Source organism: Notolepis coatsorum (genome assembly GCF_963971535.1).
Source record: "Notolepis coatsorum genome assembly, chromosome: 1".
Taxonomy (NCBI): domain Eukaryota; kingdom Metazoa; phylum Chordata; class Actinopteri; order Aulopiformes; family Paralepididae; genus Notolepis; species Notolepis coatsorum.
The window spans coordinates 166,580,364-166,598,841 of NC_140165.1; the positions used below are offsets into that span (position 1 = coordinate 166,580,364).

The 18,478-nt window shown below is 42.1% G+C and overlaps 1 protein-coding gene across 1 annotated transcript in view; it reads right to left on the reverse strand.

Moving 5' to 3' along the window:
* Nucleotides 1-18,478, reverse strand: part of supv3l1 (SUV3-like helicase) — a 127,007-nt gene that overhangs the window by 46,097 nt on the left and 62,432 nt on the right. Inside the window, exons 9-10 of the mRNA XM_084332828.1 lie at nt 14,611-14,791; nt 13,796-13,889 (exon numbers count right to left, since the gene is read on the reverse strand). Coding sequence (XP_084188954.1) covers nt 13,796-13,889; nt 14,611-14,791 — 275 coding nt within the window. The remainder of the gene's footprint in view (nt 1-13,795; nt 13,890-14,610; nt 14,792-18,478) is intronic.

Below are 18,478 nucleotides of genomic sequence, written 5' to 3' on the forward strand. Positions count from 1 at the left end.
GAGCACATTTGCGAGCGATTAAAGGATAACTCCACTATTTTGGGAAATTTGCTTATTTAACATCTTCCCTGGAGTTAGACAAGAAGATGCATACCTTTTTTGTCTCTGTGCGTGCATTTTAGCTTTGGGAATAGATGCTCCGTTAGCATAGCTTAGCTTCATCACTGGAAGTGAGGCAGGACAGTAGCCTTACAGTGCCTTACAGTGTATTGCAAGGTCTGACATTGACCAAACTTGATATGCATGACCTTGGTGGGCTCTAGGTCAACTCCTGAAAAGGGGGCCAATGTCAGACTTTGCAATCAAAAGTTAGGGGGCTAATAACCCTTGCCATAATTTCAGTGGGCCCCTAACTTTTGATTGCAAGGTCTGACATTGACCCCCTTTTCAGGAGTTGACCTAGAGCCCACCAAGGTCATGCATATCAAGTTTGGTCAATGTCAGACCTTGCAATACACTGTAAGGCACTGTAAGGCTACTGTCCTGCCTCACTTCCAGTGATGAAGCTAAGCTATGCTAACGGAGCATCTATTCCCAAAAGCTAAAATGCACGCACAGAGACAAAAAAGGTATGCATCTTCTTGTCTAACTCCAGGGAAGATGTTAAATAAGCTAATTTCCCAAAATAGTGGAGTTATCCTTTAAACTATATCTTAAATTATGGCATGCGTCTAATACACCCGTCGCTTATCAATGACTTGCTTGCAGTCAACATGTACGAAACATTGTTTTTTCATCAGTACATTTCCGTTTTATACCGTTTTGAATACGAGTATAGTTTTGGAGATTTCTAGAAAGAAAAAAAGATTCCGCGATAATAGCCATTTACTGAAATACACAAAACACGTTGTCATTTTCCGGCTGATTTATGAATCGTTTTCAAATAAACACTAGATTATCGAGAGTATTTGTGTTCTTATGCACGATACAAAAGCGGGCTGAAAAATTATTTATTCGTGCCTCGCTCAGCGCCTAACACCACACACACACACGTTGTGAACGCTGTGAAAAACAACTCTGATTAACCCAAAACTGGTAACATAGATTCCTTACCTCAGATCAGATGTTCTGCAAAAAGATGAATCCAATTCCTGATCGCCATTCCAAATATTGATCGCGTTTATTGATCCAACGTTATAGTCCGAAACGCATAATCGAAAGCTGTTCCGAGCCTCGCCAGTGAATCTGGTAACAGACACTGCTTGCCAGAGATGGGGAAACCCTGGACCGGAGTTTTTCTCTGATGTACTTTTTCACTCAATTCACTCCAATGATGTGCATTACCATCCGGGAGACGATAGGGGGCGGTATTTGCCCTTTTCGAGCTCCGAGCCATTCCCAGGCTGGACGGATGAAAAATTAATGGATATCGCTAATAAAAGAAATAACGATTAAATAACGAGAAATCTCGTTGTTGGCAACCAATGTGTTAATCTCTTGCCAACCTTTTACCAACTAGCATACTTTTGTACAGTAAAACTGAAGTTCTCTCTCTCCCCCTCTCACACAGTACCATGTGAGAGGTTATTTTCATTGTCTGGGCATATTGGGGGAAGAAATGCATGTTAGTAATTAACACTTTCACTGTGTGACGTACCTGGGTACGTGGGTTGGTCATTACCATTATTACTGTATTTATGACACCTTCTGAACATCAGGTTAGTATAATTAATGTGTTGTGTTTTGTATGTGATGTGTGTGTGTGTGAACATGAGAGCTAATGCTGTCTCTTTTCTCTCCCTGTCAGGTGCTGCCCGTCCCTACACTGAGTGCCGATTGCCTAATGAATGACAGCTGATGGCAATCACCTCGAGAGGGGCGGGTAGACAAATACCTGACAGCACACACACGTCTGGGCGCCTCATTCTGTCAATTGCCAGTGACCAGAGTAGAGTGAGGTTGCCATTGTTTGCCACTGTGGTGGAATTGATACTGTGCTTATCTACTGCTTCGGGTGGACTAAAGTACTGGTATATGTATATAGATATTGTTGGCCTCTGCGCCACTCCTCCATTGGAGTAAGTATTCTCTTGTTGGCTTTAGGCCTAATCGCACCGAGTTTGGAATTGTACCTTTGGTACCTTTGCTGGGGGTTTTCCCAGTACCAACCTCTGGCTGGTTGGTGAGTGTCTGTGGGCGCTTATCTAGTTTACTTTGTATTATACTTACCTTGTGTGTTCTCCCTTTATCCCTCTACATGTTTGTTAATTGTTTGTGGGTTGTTTTTTCCCTTTGTTGCCTATTTAAATATCAGTGGAGGTTTAAATCCCTACCCGGCATAATAAATATAATTTACTATTTTTGGAACAACGTCGTGTTTATTATTACCTACCTGCCCGGGACTGTTTTGAAAGCATTTACTGAGAGAGGCTGCTTTTGCTCATGTGTAGCCAGCTCCAGTTATTATTCTGTGTGGTCCTTAGACCTTTGTACATGACACACTGCCACTCACGAGATATCTCGGGTTTCTGATAGTTATGTTGAATGCCACTCACGAGATTTCTCAGATGTTTTTTTTTTTTTTCGATTTTCATGAACTAGACATCGGCGGCCATCTTGCTACCACATTTCTGAACGTCTAGACATGCAACTTCGCTCGAATCCGCTAGGTGGCAGTATAGCCCTATGTTGTAACACATGTATAATGTTATCAGTCAATCTACCTGCATTATTATAAGGATGATAGATCTCTGCTGTGATTGGTCGATAGTAAAGATCGTGACGATCATGACCTGCCCACCTGATATTTAACCTGAGCAGACACAGCATGAGCTCAGTGCGTCTTCGGATTTTGTGATACAGTTACTTATCATTGAGAGAGAGAGAGAGAGAGAGAGAGAGAGAGAGAGAGAGAGAGAGAGAGAGAGAGAGATAGCGAGAGAGATAGATAGATAGAGATTAGCGTTTTGATTTGATTTGGAGCATTTAGCATTGATAGTAGTATTGATTGATAATATATTTTCTTCATTTTGTAATACTTATTTTCTTTTGTAGTACCAGGTAATATTAGTTGCACAGTACTGTAGCAAGTACAGCGCTTTTAGATAAGTGCTTAGTCCGTGTTTTAGTAACAATAGTTAGTAGATTTTTATAGCCGTTTTTATAGTCAATAGTTGAGAGTAGGTATTCACAATGCGGAGAATGAGAAAGTCGTCTAGGAGGGGTAAACTCCCGGACCGATACGTGCAGACCACACTGCCGTTCGCCCAGGCCCCGGTAGCACCAGCTGCCGCTGGCCCAAGCCGTGCACCTCCGCCACAGGTGAGGCCTCCGGCACCGATTAGTCCTCCGGTCGTGGCGGCTGCCGCCGGCCCTCCGGTGTTGATCAGTTCTCCGGTCGTGGCCGCTGCCACCGGCTCTCCGGTACCGATCGATTCGCCGCCCCCGGTCAGAGCCACAAGGAAGCGGGTTGCCAAGACCCGGCATGTGTCGCCGCCGTCGTCACACAGCTCGGACGAGTCTGAGATCGACATTGCTGTAGATGATCTTGACGAGTGGACGCCAGGTCATTTCAATCCAATAAATGGTCAATTCAAGGCATGTGTAACTCGAATATATATATGCATGTGTTTATTGAATCCATGTGCGTGATGTATCTCGTATGATCGAATGTTTGTAGATACATTGCAAGCTAATATATTCATGTGTAGCGTATGTATTATCAGCGACTGTGGGTCTTTGAAAAGTGCTATACAAAATCAATAAATTATTATTATTGTGTCGCTATATTGCGTCTGTAACGCGGGGTATATACACAGTAACGCGAATATATGCATGTGTTTAGTCAATGTAATGTAAAGCAAAATGCACAGCCTAGATGTATGGCCTGGTTTATGATTGAATGTTTGACCATTGATGCTAACTGTGATTTATTATATATATCTTTATAGGCAGATTGGACATGGAGGACGACATAGATGATGAACCCATGCAAGAACGCGAAGGGGTATGGCCGTACAATCGCAGATTGGGTATGTAGTAGTACATATAATTCTAATTTGATTAGATTGTTAGGATATTTTGTGACTGCATGATATAGCCACGTTGTGTCTTTGATGTTCTGAGAGTCTTTGATCATGTGTGCATGGTTACTCAATGCATGGTGCATGGCCTTTGATGTGTGCATGTGGTTATGGTGTGTAGGGGCCTACATATATCAATTATACAATATATAATCGCCGATTGGGTATGTACATATCATTTGATTAGATTGTTAGGACATTTTGTGACTGCATATATCCACATTGTGTCTTTGATGTTCTGAGAGTCTTTGATCATGTGTGCATGGTTACTCAATGCATGGTGCATGGCCTTTGATGTGTGCATGTGGTTATGGTGTGTAGGGGCCTACATATATCAATTATACAATATATAATCGCCGATTGGGTATGTACATATCATTTGATTAGATTGTTAGGACATTTTGTGACTGCATATATCCACATTGTGTCTTTGATGTTCTGATGATTCTTTGATCATGGGTGCATGGTTACTCAATGCATGGTGCATGGCCTTTGATGTGTGCATGTTGTTGGCGTTGCATGTGGTGGTTATGGTGTGTAGGGGCCTACATATATCATCAATTATACAATATATAATCGCCGATTGGGTACATATAATTCAATTTGATTAGATTGTTAGGACATTTTGTTAGACATGACAGTGTGTGATCTGTGTTAGGCATATGTCCAGGTGTTAGTATCCCCCCCCCCCAGCAATGCTTTTGATGTGGGGCTTGTGTAGCCAGGTGTGAGTACCCCCCCCCCCCATCCCCCGTATAGCAATGCTTTTTGATGTGTCTCTCTCTCTCTCTCTCTCTCTCTCTCTCTGATGTTATGTGAGAGAGACAGAGAGAGAGAGAGAGATAGGATATGAGAGAAGAGACACACACGCGTGAGTGTCTCTCCTCTCCTTTCCACTCCTCCTCTCATATCATCTCCTCTCTCTGATCGTTTTAATTCATTGATCTGATGTCAATATCTTATATATCTTCAGGCTGTACACTGACGTCAGATGTCTCTATGTAGACACAGGGCCCCATGAAACAGTACTGGCAGAAACATTGTCTCTGTCTCTGTGTAGACACAGGGCCCCGTGAAACAGTACTGGACACAGGTGCAAGATCAGTATCAGAAGCATGCAAAAACCCACACACACACCAGCACACACACACACACACACACACAAGCATACACCACACAGACATCAATGCATACACACAGAGAGACATACACACACCCCCCCCTTTTTTGTTCGAAAGTGTCAGCTAGACATGCAAACTCATGTCTCTCACTTTAACACACACACAAGCATACACCACACAGACATCAATGCATACACACAGAGAGACATACACACACCCCCCCCTTTTTTGTTCGAGAGTGTCAGCTAGACATGCAAACTCATGTCTCTCACTTTAACACACACACAAGCATACACCACACAGACATCAATGCATACACACAGAGAGACATACACACACCATTCTGATAAGGAGAGCGGAGGAATACAGCCCCTCCTTTTTACTCTGCTCCCCATCTAAGATCCTTTGTCCTCAAACTGTGACATGACAGCTATCAATCATCAAGGCAGAAAAGAGGTTGGCCTATGTACTACTGTATAAAAATTTGTGGCTGTCGGTCGTCAAGGACCATTCTGCGGGTGTGCTCAAGCAGGTGGTCCGGATTGAAGAGCTATCCTTCCTGTGTTCTCTGTGTACTTCGAGATAAAAACCTTGCAGGCATCTGACTTCAGACTCAACTTGTGTCTCACCGCTTCATTCAATAAAATAACTCAGGTTACATTATTGAGGAGGCCAGTGACAGTATTTCCTTTAATCTCTCTCTCTCTAAATGGTGTGTGTCCTCTCCTCTCTCTCTCTCTGTCTCTATCTGTCTCTCTCTCTCTCTGTCTCTCTCTCTCTCTCTCTCTCTCTGATGATATGAGAGAGAGAGAGAGAGAGAGAGAGGATATGAGAGGAGAGAAGAGACACACACGCGTGAGTGTCTCTCCTCTCCTTTCCTCTCCTCTCCTCCTCTCATATCATCTCATATCATCAGAGAGAGAGAGAGAGAGAGAGAGGATATGAGAGAAGAGACACACACGCGTGAGTGTCTCTCCTCTCCTTTCCTCTCCTCCTCTCATATCATCTCATATCATCTCCCCTCTCTCTCCCTCTCTCTCTCTCTAAATGGTGCGTGTGTGTCCTCTCCTCTCTCTCTGTCTCTATCTGTCTCTCTCTCTCTCCGTCTCTCTCTCTCTCTGATGATATGAGAGAGAGAGAGACAGAGAGAGAGAGAGATAGGATATGAGAGGAGAGAAGACACACACGCGTGCGTGTCTCTCCTCTCCTTTCCTATCCTCTCCTCCTCTCATATCATCTCCTCTCTCTCTCTCTCTAAATGGTGTGTCATCTCCTCTCTCTGATGATATGAGAGAGAGACAGAGAGAGAGAGAGATAGGATATGAGAGGAGAGAAGAGAAGAGACACACACGCGTGCGTGTCTCTCCTCTCCTTTCCTCTCCTCTCCTCCTCTCATATCATCTCATATCATCTCCTCTCTCTCTATATCTCTATCTCTCTAAATGGTGTGTGTGTCCTCTCCTCTCTCTCTCTCAAAAATCTGACTTTACTGTTTTTTATTGCAGATTCTGACACCGACTCTGTGGAGGAAGGGGCGAAAGATGACATGGAGTCCGATGACTCCGATGTCGACGTTGCCATGCGGACTGCAAGGAGACCATGCACACCTCCGATAGGTATGTATAGTGTATATATCTCGCTCTCTCTATCTCTCTCTCTCTTTCTCTCTCATGCATTGTGACAAAGCTGACGTTCCTTGTTATTTCAGCGAGAGGCCCGAAAGGCCCAGCTGCTGAGGCAGAGATGGATGCTGAAGAAGACGATCTTCACGCTAAGCAGCGGGGTGAGTTGTGATCACTATCTCACACTGACTCATTCACTCACACAAGTTTCTAAATATGTATTATATGAATGTGTCTACAGTATGTGCATTGTAGTATACCAGTTAGTTATTGTAATCTCATAATTTACAGGCAAAGGTCGAGGCCGGGGCAGAGGCCGGGGAAGAGGCCGTAAAAGCACAGCTGGTGGGAGCCATGATGAGTGGATCAAAGGTACCGGTAATTTTGTGCCAATCGAATTTACCTTTGATGCAGAGCCAGGACCACTACACGATGCGGCCACCATCACATCCACCAAACCCCTTGCCTTTCTGCGGCTGTTCCTCACTGACAAACTCATGGGTGGCATTGTACAGCAAACAAACTTGTACGCCGAACAAACAATGGCCATCATTGATCCCAACAGGGTGAGTAACAGGCTACGCAAGTGGACGCCTGTCACCGTTGTGGAGTTGTGGAAGTTTCTAGGAATACTATTCCTAACTGGGATCGATCGGAAGCCGCAACTCTATATGTACTGGTCAACTCTAAAGTGTTTCCATTTCTCCAAAACAATGTCACGCAATAGATACCAGGTCATTTGGAGGTTCCTACATTTTAGCAACAATGAGACGCTAGACAAGGCTGATAAAATGTACAAAGTACGCCCGGTCCTTGACTACCTTGTCAACCGATTCCGGGAGCTATTTCAGCCAGACAAGAATATTAGCATAGACGAGGGGATGCTGGCCTGGCGTGGCAAACTACAATTCAGAGTGTTCAGCCCCCTGAAGCCCACCAAATATGGGATCAGGTCATATGTGCTCTGTGATTCTCACACTGGTTACTGCTTTTCACTGCGACCATTTTGTGGGGACTATGCACCCCTCAAGGACACGGTTGTTGGGCTCCTAGGACGTCTGTCGGGCAAAGGTTATTTTTTGTACATGGATAATTTCTACAATTCAGTGGCCTTGTCTGACATACTCCTACAGTTGAGGACCCACATCTGCGGTACCTTGAGGATGCACCGGGGAGAACCGGCGCAGATAAAACATGTAACCAATGTTGACCTGCCGGTGGGCGAGACCATGGCCCTGCACAACAATCGGGTCATGGTTCTCGCCTGGAGAGACAAGCGGATTGTCAAAATGATCAGCAGCTTTCACCATGGCACTCTAATGGAAACACTCGTCTGGAAGAAGGGTCATAAGAAGAAGGTAACGGTCATGAAGCCAGACTGCGTGCTCTCATATAATTTGTGCATGAACAGGGTCGACAAATTAGATCAACATATCAGTTACTATCCGTTCATTAGGAAGACTGCAAAGTGGACCAAGAAGTTCGTAGTCTATTTGATTCAAATAGCCATGGCCAATGCCTATGTTCTGTACAGAGCCAGACAGCCAACAGGACCGCACAAGACACTTATGCAGTTCCAAATACAAGTCATCGCTGACTTGTGTGAAGCAGATGCAGCCGATTTAGCTCGGACAGTGGCCAGTGCCGCAGGTGAGGCAGATGAGGCAGAGGCAGGTGCCGCAGGTGGGGGGGTGGGGGGTGTGAGGTGGGAGGGAGCTTCCAGGGCCCAAAAGACAGATCCGCACTGCAGGTTGGATGGCAAGCTAAGAATGCATATTATGGAGAAGTACCCACCCACCCCAAAGAAGACGCATCCCACGAGAGAGTGCCGGCTCTGTAAGAAAAAAGGCATTAGGCGGGAAACCAGATCATACTGCTCAAAGTGTGGAGTCCCCCTACATCAAGAGTGTTTCACACCCTACCACACAAAGAGATTATGCTAGCTGAGCATTATCGCTAGCATAAGCTCTCTTTGTGTGCTAAGAGTGGAAACACTCTCCATGAAATATATATATATATGGATGGGTGCGTACTTCCCCGTAGTATGTGTTATGATATATGAGTGTATACATTTAGTCATTTAGCTGACGCTTTTATCCAAAGTGACTTACAGGTTCTGTACGACAAGTCATCAGGACGGGCACAACTCTATCAGCTGAGTAACAATGTGTGTCTGAGGCTGCCAGACGATGCAGACGTATTGAGGGTGTGTAGTATATTGTATAGTGTCTTGTAAATAGTGTAAGTATTTCACAATATAGGTATTACTGGTTGTACAGAACAAAGGTGTTGGCACACAGTAAATTTTGCTGAGTATATTTTACTCAAACTGAGTACATTTTACTCAAACTGTACTGGTCAACTCTAAAATGTTTCCATTGCGCCCATTTCTCCAACACAATGTCACGCAATAGATACCAGATCATTTGGAGGTTCCTACATTTTAGCAACAACGAGACTGCAGACAAGGCTGATAAACTGTACAAAGTACGCCCGGTCCTAGATTACCTTGTCAACCGATTCCAGGAGCTATTTCAGCCAGACCGGAATATTAGCATAGACTGAGTCCATTTGGGCTCAAATGGACTCAGTTTGAGTAAAATTTACTCTGCAAAATTTACTGTGCACATGGATATATTTGAAACACTATTCTTGGTCCACTTTCAGAGTAGCAATGTTGGTCTATCTTGTCAATGCCGTTCATCAGTGTCCTGGTGTTAGCTGCTGATCATTTTCACAGAGTTTCACAGAGTACATATGGCTCACTTTACTAACTAACACACTATACATGTACATATGTGTTCTGATGCACAAACATAATCTGCCATTTTGTCAGGTCAACACTAAACATATTTTACATGCACATATGTGCATCGGCCATTTTGCCAGGTCGAAAATGAATGTACTTGAATATATACACATTGTATGTTGTTTTTGCTACTTTATAGATATGTCCAGGTCAAAACAATGCACTGTACATGTTGTACCAATAGTGCCTTACCTGAAGTGAACACATATTGTCCACTTCAAGTGTTATACACAGTTCATTATGCTTTTGTTATAGCATGTGAATGCACTTTACATGGTGTACCAAAATGGTGCTTTTATCTGAAGTGAATACATCTTTTACACTTCAAGTGTTTATAGTGTGCCGAGTATGGGTTGAACACATGGTCTTTACATGTACATGTGTGCTGATGCACAAACATAATGGTTATCTGCCATTGTGTCAGGTGAACACTAAACATATTTTACATGCACATATGTGCATCGGCCATTTTGCCAGGTCGAAAATGAATGTACTTGAATATATACACATTGTATGTTGTTTTTGCTACTTTATAGATAGGTCCAGGTCAAAACAATGCACTGTACATGTTTATAGCATGTGAATGCACTTTACATGTGTGCTGATGTACACACCCAATGGTGCTTCATCTGAAGTGAAGATATATATATATATATCCACTTCATACAGAAGACATTAGTATGCAATGATTTTTTATAGCATGTGTGAACACATGGTGCACACAAGCTAATGGTTATATATTTTATGTTGTTTTTGCTAATTTATATATTTTCGGGTCAAAATGAATGCACTTTACATGGTGTACCCAATGGTGAATAAATTTTGTACACTTCAAGTGTCAAGTGTGTATATACAGAACATTATTATGCAATGTTTCTTTTACAACACGTGTGCTGAGTATCTGTTGAACACATGGTGGACTTGCTAATGCAATTACTACTTATCTGAAGTAAAGACATTTCTTCCACTCCATCAAGTGTCAAGTGTTTATTATATACATAATACATTATAATGCAATGATTTTTATAACTTGTGTGTCTTAGATTATAATATACAGAATACAATGCAATAATAAGATAAGATATTCCTTTATTGATCCCCTTGGGTAAAATTCAGGCATCATAGCAGCATGGGAAGGGGGGGGGGTTACATGTGTCAGAATACCTGTGGACGACTACACCATGATATGCAGGTAAATTCATCACGAACAGCTGTGAAGACATATTAGTATGCTGAGATATGTATACAGTAATTATGTGAAATTGAAGCGATATATATAGGGATGCCCCGATCACGTTTTTTGCCACCAATACCGATCACCGATCGTCGTGAGCCATATCGGCCGATACCGATCCGATACCGATCGTTTTTGATTAAAAAGAAATTAAAAATTATTTTATATTTTTTTTTTTTTTTTTATAAAATATATATATTATATAATTATACTTGTACTTGTATTATCTGCGAGACATCGCCACCACGCAACAAGTCAAAATGCTCGCTATCTGCAAACAGCTCCACTGTCTGTGTGTACTCTAGTAGTAGCCTCCAGCTCCAAAAAGGATTCTCCGGCGCTGCAGCGGGACCCTATTGGTAACGTTATGCTTTGGTCATTTCACATTCAGCAAGCCCTCAGCTCGAATACGCATTCAATCAATGTTATAAGACATTGATATCAGGAGCTATCTGTAGCTACTGCTAGCCGGCTAGATGACGTTAAGACAACTATTTAGTTCAATCGGACATTTCGTTTTGAACGGTGAACTAACGTCAGCTAACGCAAGCTAACGAAAGCTAACGGAGATATCAACATGGACCACTAGACTTCTGGGGCATTTGTTGATATCCGGAGCTATCAGTAGCTAGCCGGCTAAATACCGTTAGACAATGCCTACTAAAAGTGAATAGTTGACTGGGTAATTTTGTTTAAACAGTAACGATAGCTAGGTAGCTAACGTTAGCTCAGGTCGAATGCACTATCTAGACTCAGCAGAGGAGGTCCGCCTCCTCTGTGTTTACAAACTCTACACGGGTACGGGCGGGGCTAGGGAGGAGGAGCAGTTTGCAGGTCCTGTGCGTCTGAGACAAGCGAGTGAGATATCCACTTGATCAGTTTCCGCGATCGGCGAATATGACTAATTATCGGAATTCCCCGATCGCATATTTATACTGATTATCGGCCGATAACGATCGGTGGCCGATCGATCGGGGCATCCCTAGATATATATATACATTATTATAAAAATGCATATAGGCATACAACGTAATCTATATAAAAATATCCCTATATACTATATGCATTGCATTTCATGAATGATAAACACCAAGTGGTGTAGTGTACAGTGTGTGACATTATGCACTTGGAATAATTTATATGCAATCATGATCCCCCCCCCCCCCCCCCCATTTATGGAATGTGAAGCGTATGCACAGTTTTGCTAAATTGCTGCGTTTTCTATAGATATTTTTGATTTACCTTGAAAATGTCTATATGTAATATTAGTATGCCGAGAGATGTATACAGTAATTGTGTGAAATTGAAGCGATATATATACACATTATTATAAAAATGCATATAGGCATACAACGTGATCGATACAAATATCTCTATATAATATATGCATTGCATTTCATGAATGATAAACACCACTAAGTGTTGTGTGTACAATGCATGATATTATTGCACTTGGACTAATGTGTTTCAGATGAGGAAATATGATTTTGCGCTCCTGCAGCAAAACGCTCATAACTCTGCTTTGAGGAAATGCGCCTCGATTTGGGCTTCCGTTTACCTTTTTTGGCGTGGAATTGTGAACGAACGACGGCATGGATCAACAAACGGCTTTTGGCGTATTGTACATCAACTAGCATGTTGTCAAATGAGCCCAACCATTTCCACATAGCTAAAATATATAATATAGAAATCTATCCGCGGAAATCATGAGTTTTCGCTAAATCAGCCTCTTAAGAGCGTGGCATACTGGGGAATTTAACGGCTCCCCCTGGTGGCGCTCAAAGTGTTAAAATGTACTCAGAAATGTTTGTCTGAAGAAGTCTGTCACCAGAATTACATTTATTTTTCTTGATATATGAACTGGTATGACTGAATGTTTATAAATATTTACAATTAATAAAAATGTATTATGCCTCAAAATAATTAGTGGCATTAATGTGCATTTGAGTTAAGGCGTTAACTTTGACAGCCCTGATATATGTAGCGTATTGTTTTTCATAGCTTATGCCTCAGAAATAAATAGTTATTTTTTTCAGTCATAGTTTTCTTATTCACTAGTACTTCTAATAATACTACTACTAATAATAATAATTTATTATAATCGATTATAATAAATGAATGCTACTACTACTCATTTTACTCATTTTACATTTGCATCCCAGGACTCACCTACTACAGTCTCATTTCGACAGCCTCGAGTGGCTCAGAGTAGATGAGAGAGTAACTCAAATCCAACTCGGCATGGTCGACGGGATAGTAAATAATGTTGTTCCAAACTACCTCAGAAATTACTTCACCAAGGTCAGTGACGTACATGGTCACAGCACTTGAGGGAGCCCAACAGATCTGGTCCCAGTAAAATGCAAAAGATGTATTGGTCAGAATTAATTCCTGTACTCGGCGGCATTAGATTGTAACAGGCTGAGGCTGCCAGCAGACCTTAAATTAATCAGCCCCTATTCCTCTTTTAAAGTCAAAGTCAAGAGCTGGATCAGGAGAGGCAGAAGCTGGGTTTAATTATATTTTATTTATCTTGGTTGATTTTATAAATTTTTAAGGTATTTTATTAGGTTTTGAAGAGTCTCTTTTTAATTGTATTAATTGTCTTTTATTTATTTAGTTTACTGTATTTTATCTCCCTTTGTTTTCCTCCCCCCTGCATGGTGGGCACTGGGCACACCCTCGCTTTACCCACTGGCTCTGACAAGTGCATGTTGTATCATGCACTCATACACCTACACACATCCACTCACCAGTGCATATTACTCACAGACATCTGAATGACCGCAATGGAAATAAGCTGTAAGCTTTCTTGTGTTTTTATCCTTTTGATAATGGTGGGCCTCTATATGTATACTGTATATGTTCATTATCAATAAAGATCTCGATCTCTATCCATCTATAATAATAATAATAGTACTTACAGGTTGAGTCCCATACTACTACTAATAATACTGATGATGATAATATTAATAATAATAACTTACAGGTTGAGTCCCATGCCGATGGCGTCTGTAGCCACCAGGATCTTACAGGGGTCATCAGGGTTGTTGAACTTCTTAGCCTGAGACAGTTTGGTACCTAACAAGAGAAGGTAAAGAAAGACAGACCAGTAGAGAGACAGATAGACAGACAGACAGGCAGACGGACAGACAGTCAGAAAGGTAGACAGACAGGTAGATAAACATAGACAGCCAGGCAGGTACAGACAGATAGACAGGGTAGTCAGATAGACAGACATCATAAAGAGTAAAGTAAGTTTGATCATCAAAACAAATAGCCCAAAAATAGAATACAAAAATTTAACTTTCTGTATTTGTCACCCATTCCAATTTTTGTCGTTATGCCAATTCCCTCCTTGGTCGTTGCGCGCATTGCCCCACTGTCGGCCCGGGGAGGGTGTAGAACTACCACATGCCTCCTCCGATACATGTGGAGTCGCCAGCCGCTTCTTTTTACCTGACGGCGAGGAACCTAACGCGTGTGGAGGTTCACACTATCTCCCCCAGATCCCCTCCCTGCTGAACAGGCGCCCCGACCGACCAGTAGGATTCGCAGTTTACAATGACTAGGACACATACCCCACCGGCTTCCCACTCGCCAACACTGCCAATTGTGTTAGTAGGGACAACTGACCAAACCGGAGGTACCGCTGACAGCTGGATTAGATCCCAGAGTCTCTGCAGTGGTAGGCGAGTGCTTAGTCCACTGCGCTACCCAGCCGCCCTGGTTTAATAATTTAATCATAGCTGTAAAGATCATAATGAAAAGGAATGGTTTAATGGCTCTCTCTCTCTCTCACCGGGCGGCAGACTCCCGTAGATAACAGCACACTCCAGTGCCTGGGCCTCTATCTGCCGGCTGAGAGAGTAGATGTCGTTTTTACTGAAACACACGATGCAGTCGCCTGGCCGGAGGTTGTCTAATGTCTCTACTGCCTGGTCCGATATAGAGAAGGGTGTCAGTCTCTCATATGTATGGACCTAGATAGAGGGGGGAGCATGGAAAAAAGAGAGAGAGGAGGATGAGGAGTTGTCAACACTCAACAACAGTATAGACCACTGCAACACTTCCGGTATTTTGAGCTCATGGGAGAGAGCGGGAGAGGGGGGAAGGGAGTGCGGGGGGAACAAATGAATGAATGTTGATTAGAGCCTTGACGTAAGTGGTTGAAGCTACGACTGTGGGGGTGCTGGAGCTCCATGTAACGCAGAAGTGCAGTGGTCTATTGTAAAGTGTCACAGCCAACTAGTGACACTGGTTATTATGACATCCTGTTCTTATATATGATTATGAGGAATGTCTGTAGATTCTTCCTCCCACTTGTGTAAAACTGTGGGAACTATGGACTATTTGTTTTAAATCTAGGCATATGTTACTATAGGTGTCTAGATGTGATATGTATTCTGGCTGGTAATGCCCAGTCAGAAAGGAATTGAGAAGAAACACGTTATGTGTAAACTAGAGCTGGGCCGTTAACGTGCTGCGTTATCGCAAGACTAGTGTCGCGCGATAATATAATTGACGCCGTTAATCTTTTTCTCAACGTTGGGTCTGTATTGTCCTTAAATACTTGCCGTAGTTCCCAGCTGTGGTACCAGGAAGTGATTGCACTACCGGAGCTGTAGTCAGAATAATGTGTTAAACTAAAGTAGTGGTCCGGTAATCATTGTTATACAGGTGAGGTTAAGAAGTCCTCAGGATATAACACAATTCGGCGATGAGGACGTCTGAATCTGCGCAATGCAAGAAAAAAGAAGTCCGTTGCAAGCCTTGTTTACATTATTAACGTTAGCGAGTTAGCATGTTAGCTCACGTTCATACGGGCGGCACTGGGAAACATCTACAAGAGGAGGAAATCCACTTTACACACTAAAGGAAGGATCGACTGGACTATCGTGAGTGTTTACAACAGAAATGGCTTGGGTTATTGAAAATATTGGACCGCTTGATTACCATGTAGCCCCTTTCGTGACTGTGATGCACGGAGTGAATCCACAGTCACTTGCTCCTCAATAGGAAACTAACCTAGATTTACCATGAAGGACTGGTTCTGGCTGAACCGTTCGTTATACAAGAATCACAGAGACGTTTCAAAGGTGCTCACAGTTGCACAAGGGTTTCGGACAGAGATACGGGATGGTTTGAAAGCTCTGCGTTGCTAATAAACATTTTAAATAATTTTAATAAACTGCTCAAAACGGCATTATTTCCGCCGTTGGGTGATCACAGCTAGCGCATGCGCACCATCCCTTATCTCTGTCCGAAATCCTCGTGCAACTGTGAGTACCTTTGTAATTTCTCTGTGATTCTTGTATAACGAACGGTTCGGCCAGAACCAGTCCTTCATGGTAAATCTAGGTTGGTTTCCTATTGAGGAGCAAGTGACTGTGGATTCACTCAGTGCATCACAGTCACGAAAGGGGCTAATGACAATGTGGAGCAAATAAATGAAAATGGGGGACCCTGATGTAAACAAGACAAACGTCTTTCTCTGGTCTGCATCCCCTTAACAATTGTATGTATTGAGCCGTACTGTATTGTACCCATTCTGCAATCTGTTAAATAACGTTTTCATTCATTCATTCATTCATGGAACTGTTACACTGAGCTTGCACTGAATTTGTTGAGAAACCTGCTTCTGCAGCAGTCTGTGTGTGAGCAACCAGTCAGCAGCATTGTGAATTTAGAGATTCACTAAAAGACACATTGAGAGACAGGTTTGTCTGTGGATTAAGAAATGAAGGTTCACAGAAGAAACTGACAGGGTGATTTGACACTGGAGAGAGCTGTCAATATCAGTGTAACAATGTTAATGGCATCAAAGGAAGGGCACAGAAAATTACGATAAATCTGGTTTTAAAAGAAACACTGGAAATTACAAAAAGAAGAGACATGTTCATGCTGTTGAACAAGGAGATAGAACAGCTAGTGACTCCTCAGATGAAGAGGAGAGGATACATCTCCTCCTCTGGTCATTATTTGGGTAGAACACACCTATTTTGAACACCTTCGGCAGACTTTTTTTTAAATTTTTTTAGCCATTTTAATCTAGATTAATCTAGATTAATTCCAGGATTGCAGGTAGATTAATCTAGATTAAAAAAAAATGATCTATGCCCAGCTCTAGTCTAAACACATGTTAAGTGCCACAAGTCAACGAGTGACACTTTGTATAATGTTCTTATTTTAATTATATATGATTGGAGCTATGTATATGACCTGTATATTCTTTATACACTTATAAAACTACACTACAGTTAATGGAATATGCAGTCAGACGGCAAACAGAAACCTTTTGATAATGCATGGGGCTGCACAGAGTCCATTTCTCTGTCCATTTCTATTCATGCAGTAAGGAGTTACCCTTAGGAATGTGAAAGTCTAGAGAAGACAGCCCAAGTCAGAGGGGGCATTGTACTCTTGTGTATTCTTGTGAATCACTATTCTGATACATAACTGAAAAAGTAACAAATAACTGAAGGAGTTGAGAAGAAACACGTTATGTGTGCCACAAGTCAACGAGCGCCACCTGTGTTATAAACTTATACACTCTTAAAACTATATAACAGTTAAATGTTAAATGTTATGCTACAGTCAGAAATGTTGGTATAGAGGTGTATACATATTCTGCTGAATTAATTATATGTTTCATAATTCTATGCTTAAAAAGAAAGTGTGTAATACTATATATTACTATACTGTGTAAATTCTGTGTTCACTGGCTGAGAGCAACTCTGAGGACTCTGCCACTCTGAGACAACTCTGAGGACTCTGCCACTCTGAGACAACTCTGAGGACTCTGCCACTCTGAGACAACTCTGAGGACTCTGCCACTCTGAGACAACTCTGAGGACTCTGCCACTCTGAGACAACTCTGAGGACTCTGCCACTCTGAGACAACTCCGAGGAGTCGAGATGGGAGGTTTCACAGATGGCCTCGCGGCACTGGCAGACACCCGGTTAACCCTTGCAAGCCTTGCCCTGTTAAAATAGTGTGTGGAGGGACTCTCCATACTTATCACTATGTAACTGTATGTAACGCAAGTAGAGGAAAGGGGTTGATACTTACTGTATATGTACAGTACAATGATTGGATAAAATGTACTGATGTTTTAAACGTTGAGTGGCTAGTGAAATTACATCACAGTATTTAAACCAATGGCAAAAAGATCTTCTTTCCTTTATAAGGGCTAACTCGCTCCATCTCGAGAGAGATTTTTGGATTCTGCATTCTGATCATTCCTAAGAGGAACCTTTTTTGTACTTATAAGCATGATTGTGCATTTATTGTAATCTTGTATTTTTAAAAAATAAAAACCTTTTTTGAACCCACTTCGTGTACATCCTTCTGACCATTCTGGTAAGCATTGAAATGTGTTGCACTTATGACTTTACCCATTTTTTGCAAAAAAGAGTCGGCAGAAACACTGCCCCGTGATGTTTATGATTTATGATGTAAAACACTAGTGGTAATGATCACATATGTAGATTCTATATAATAAGCTTATTAAGTAATCTTACAGTGGTAATACTTATTAAAAAAGTAGCAATACAACCAAGCTTTCAAATGAGCAGTATTACAAGCCCTTTCATAAAATGATGATAATGATGATGATGATGATGATATATCTTTATATCTTTATCCACACAGAGACCTAAAGAGAGAA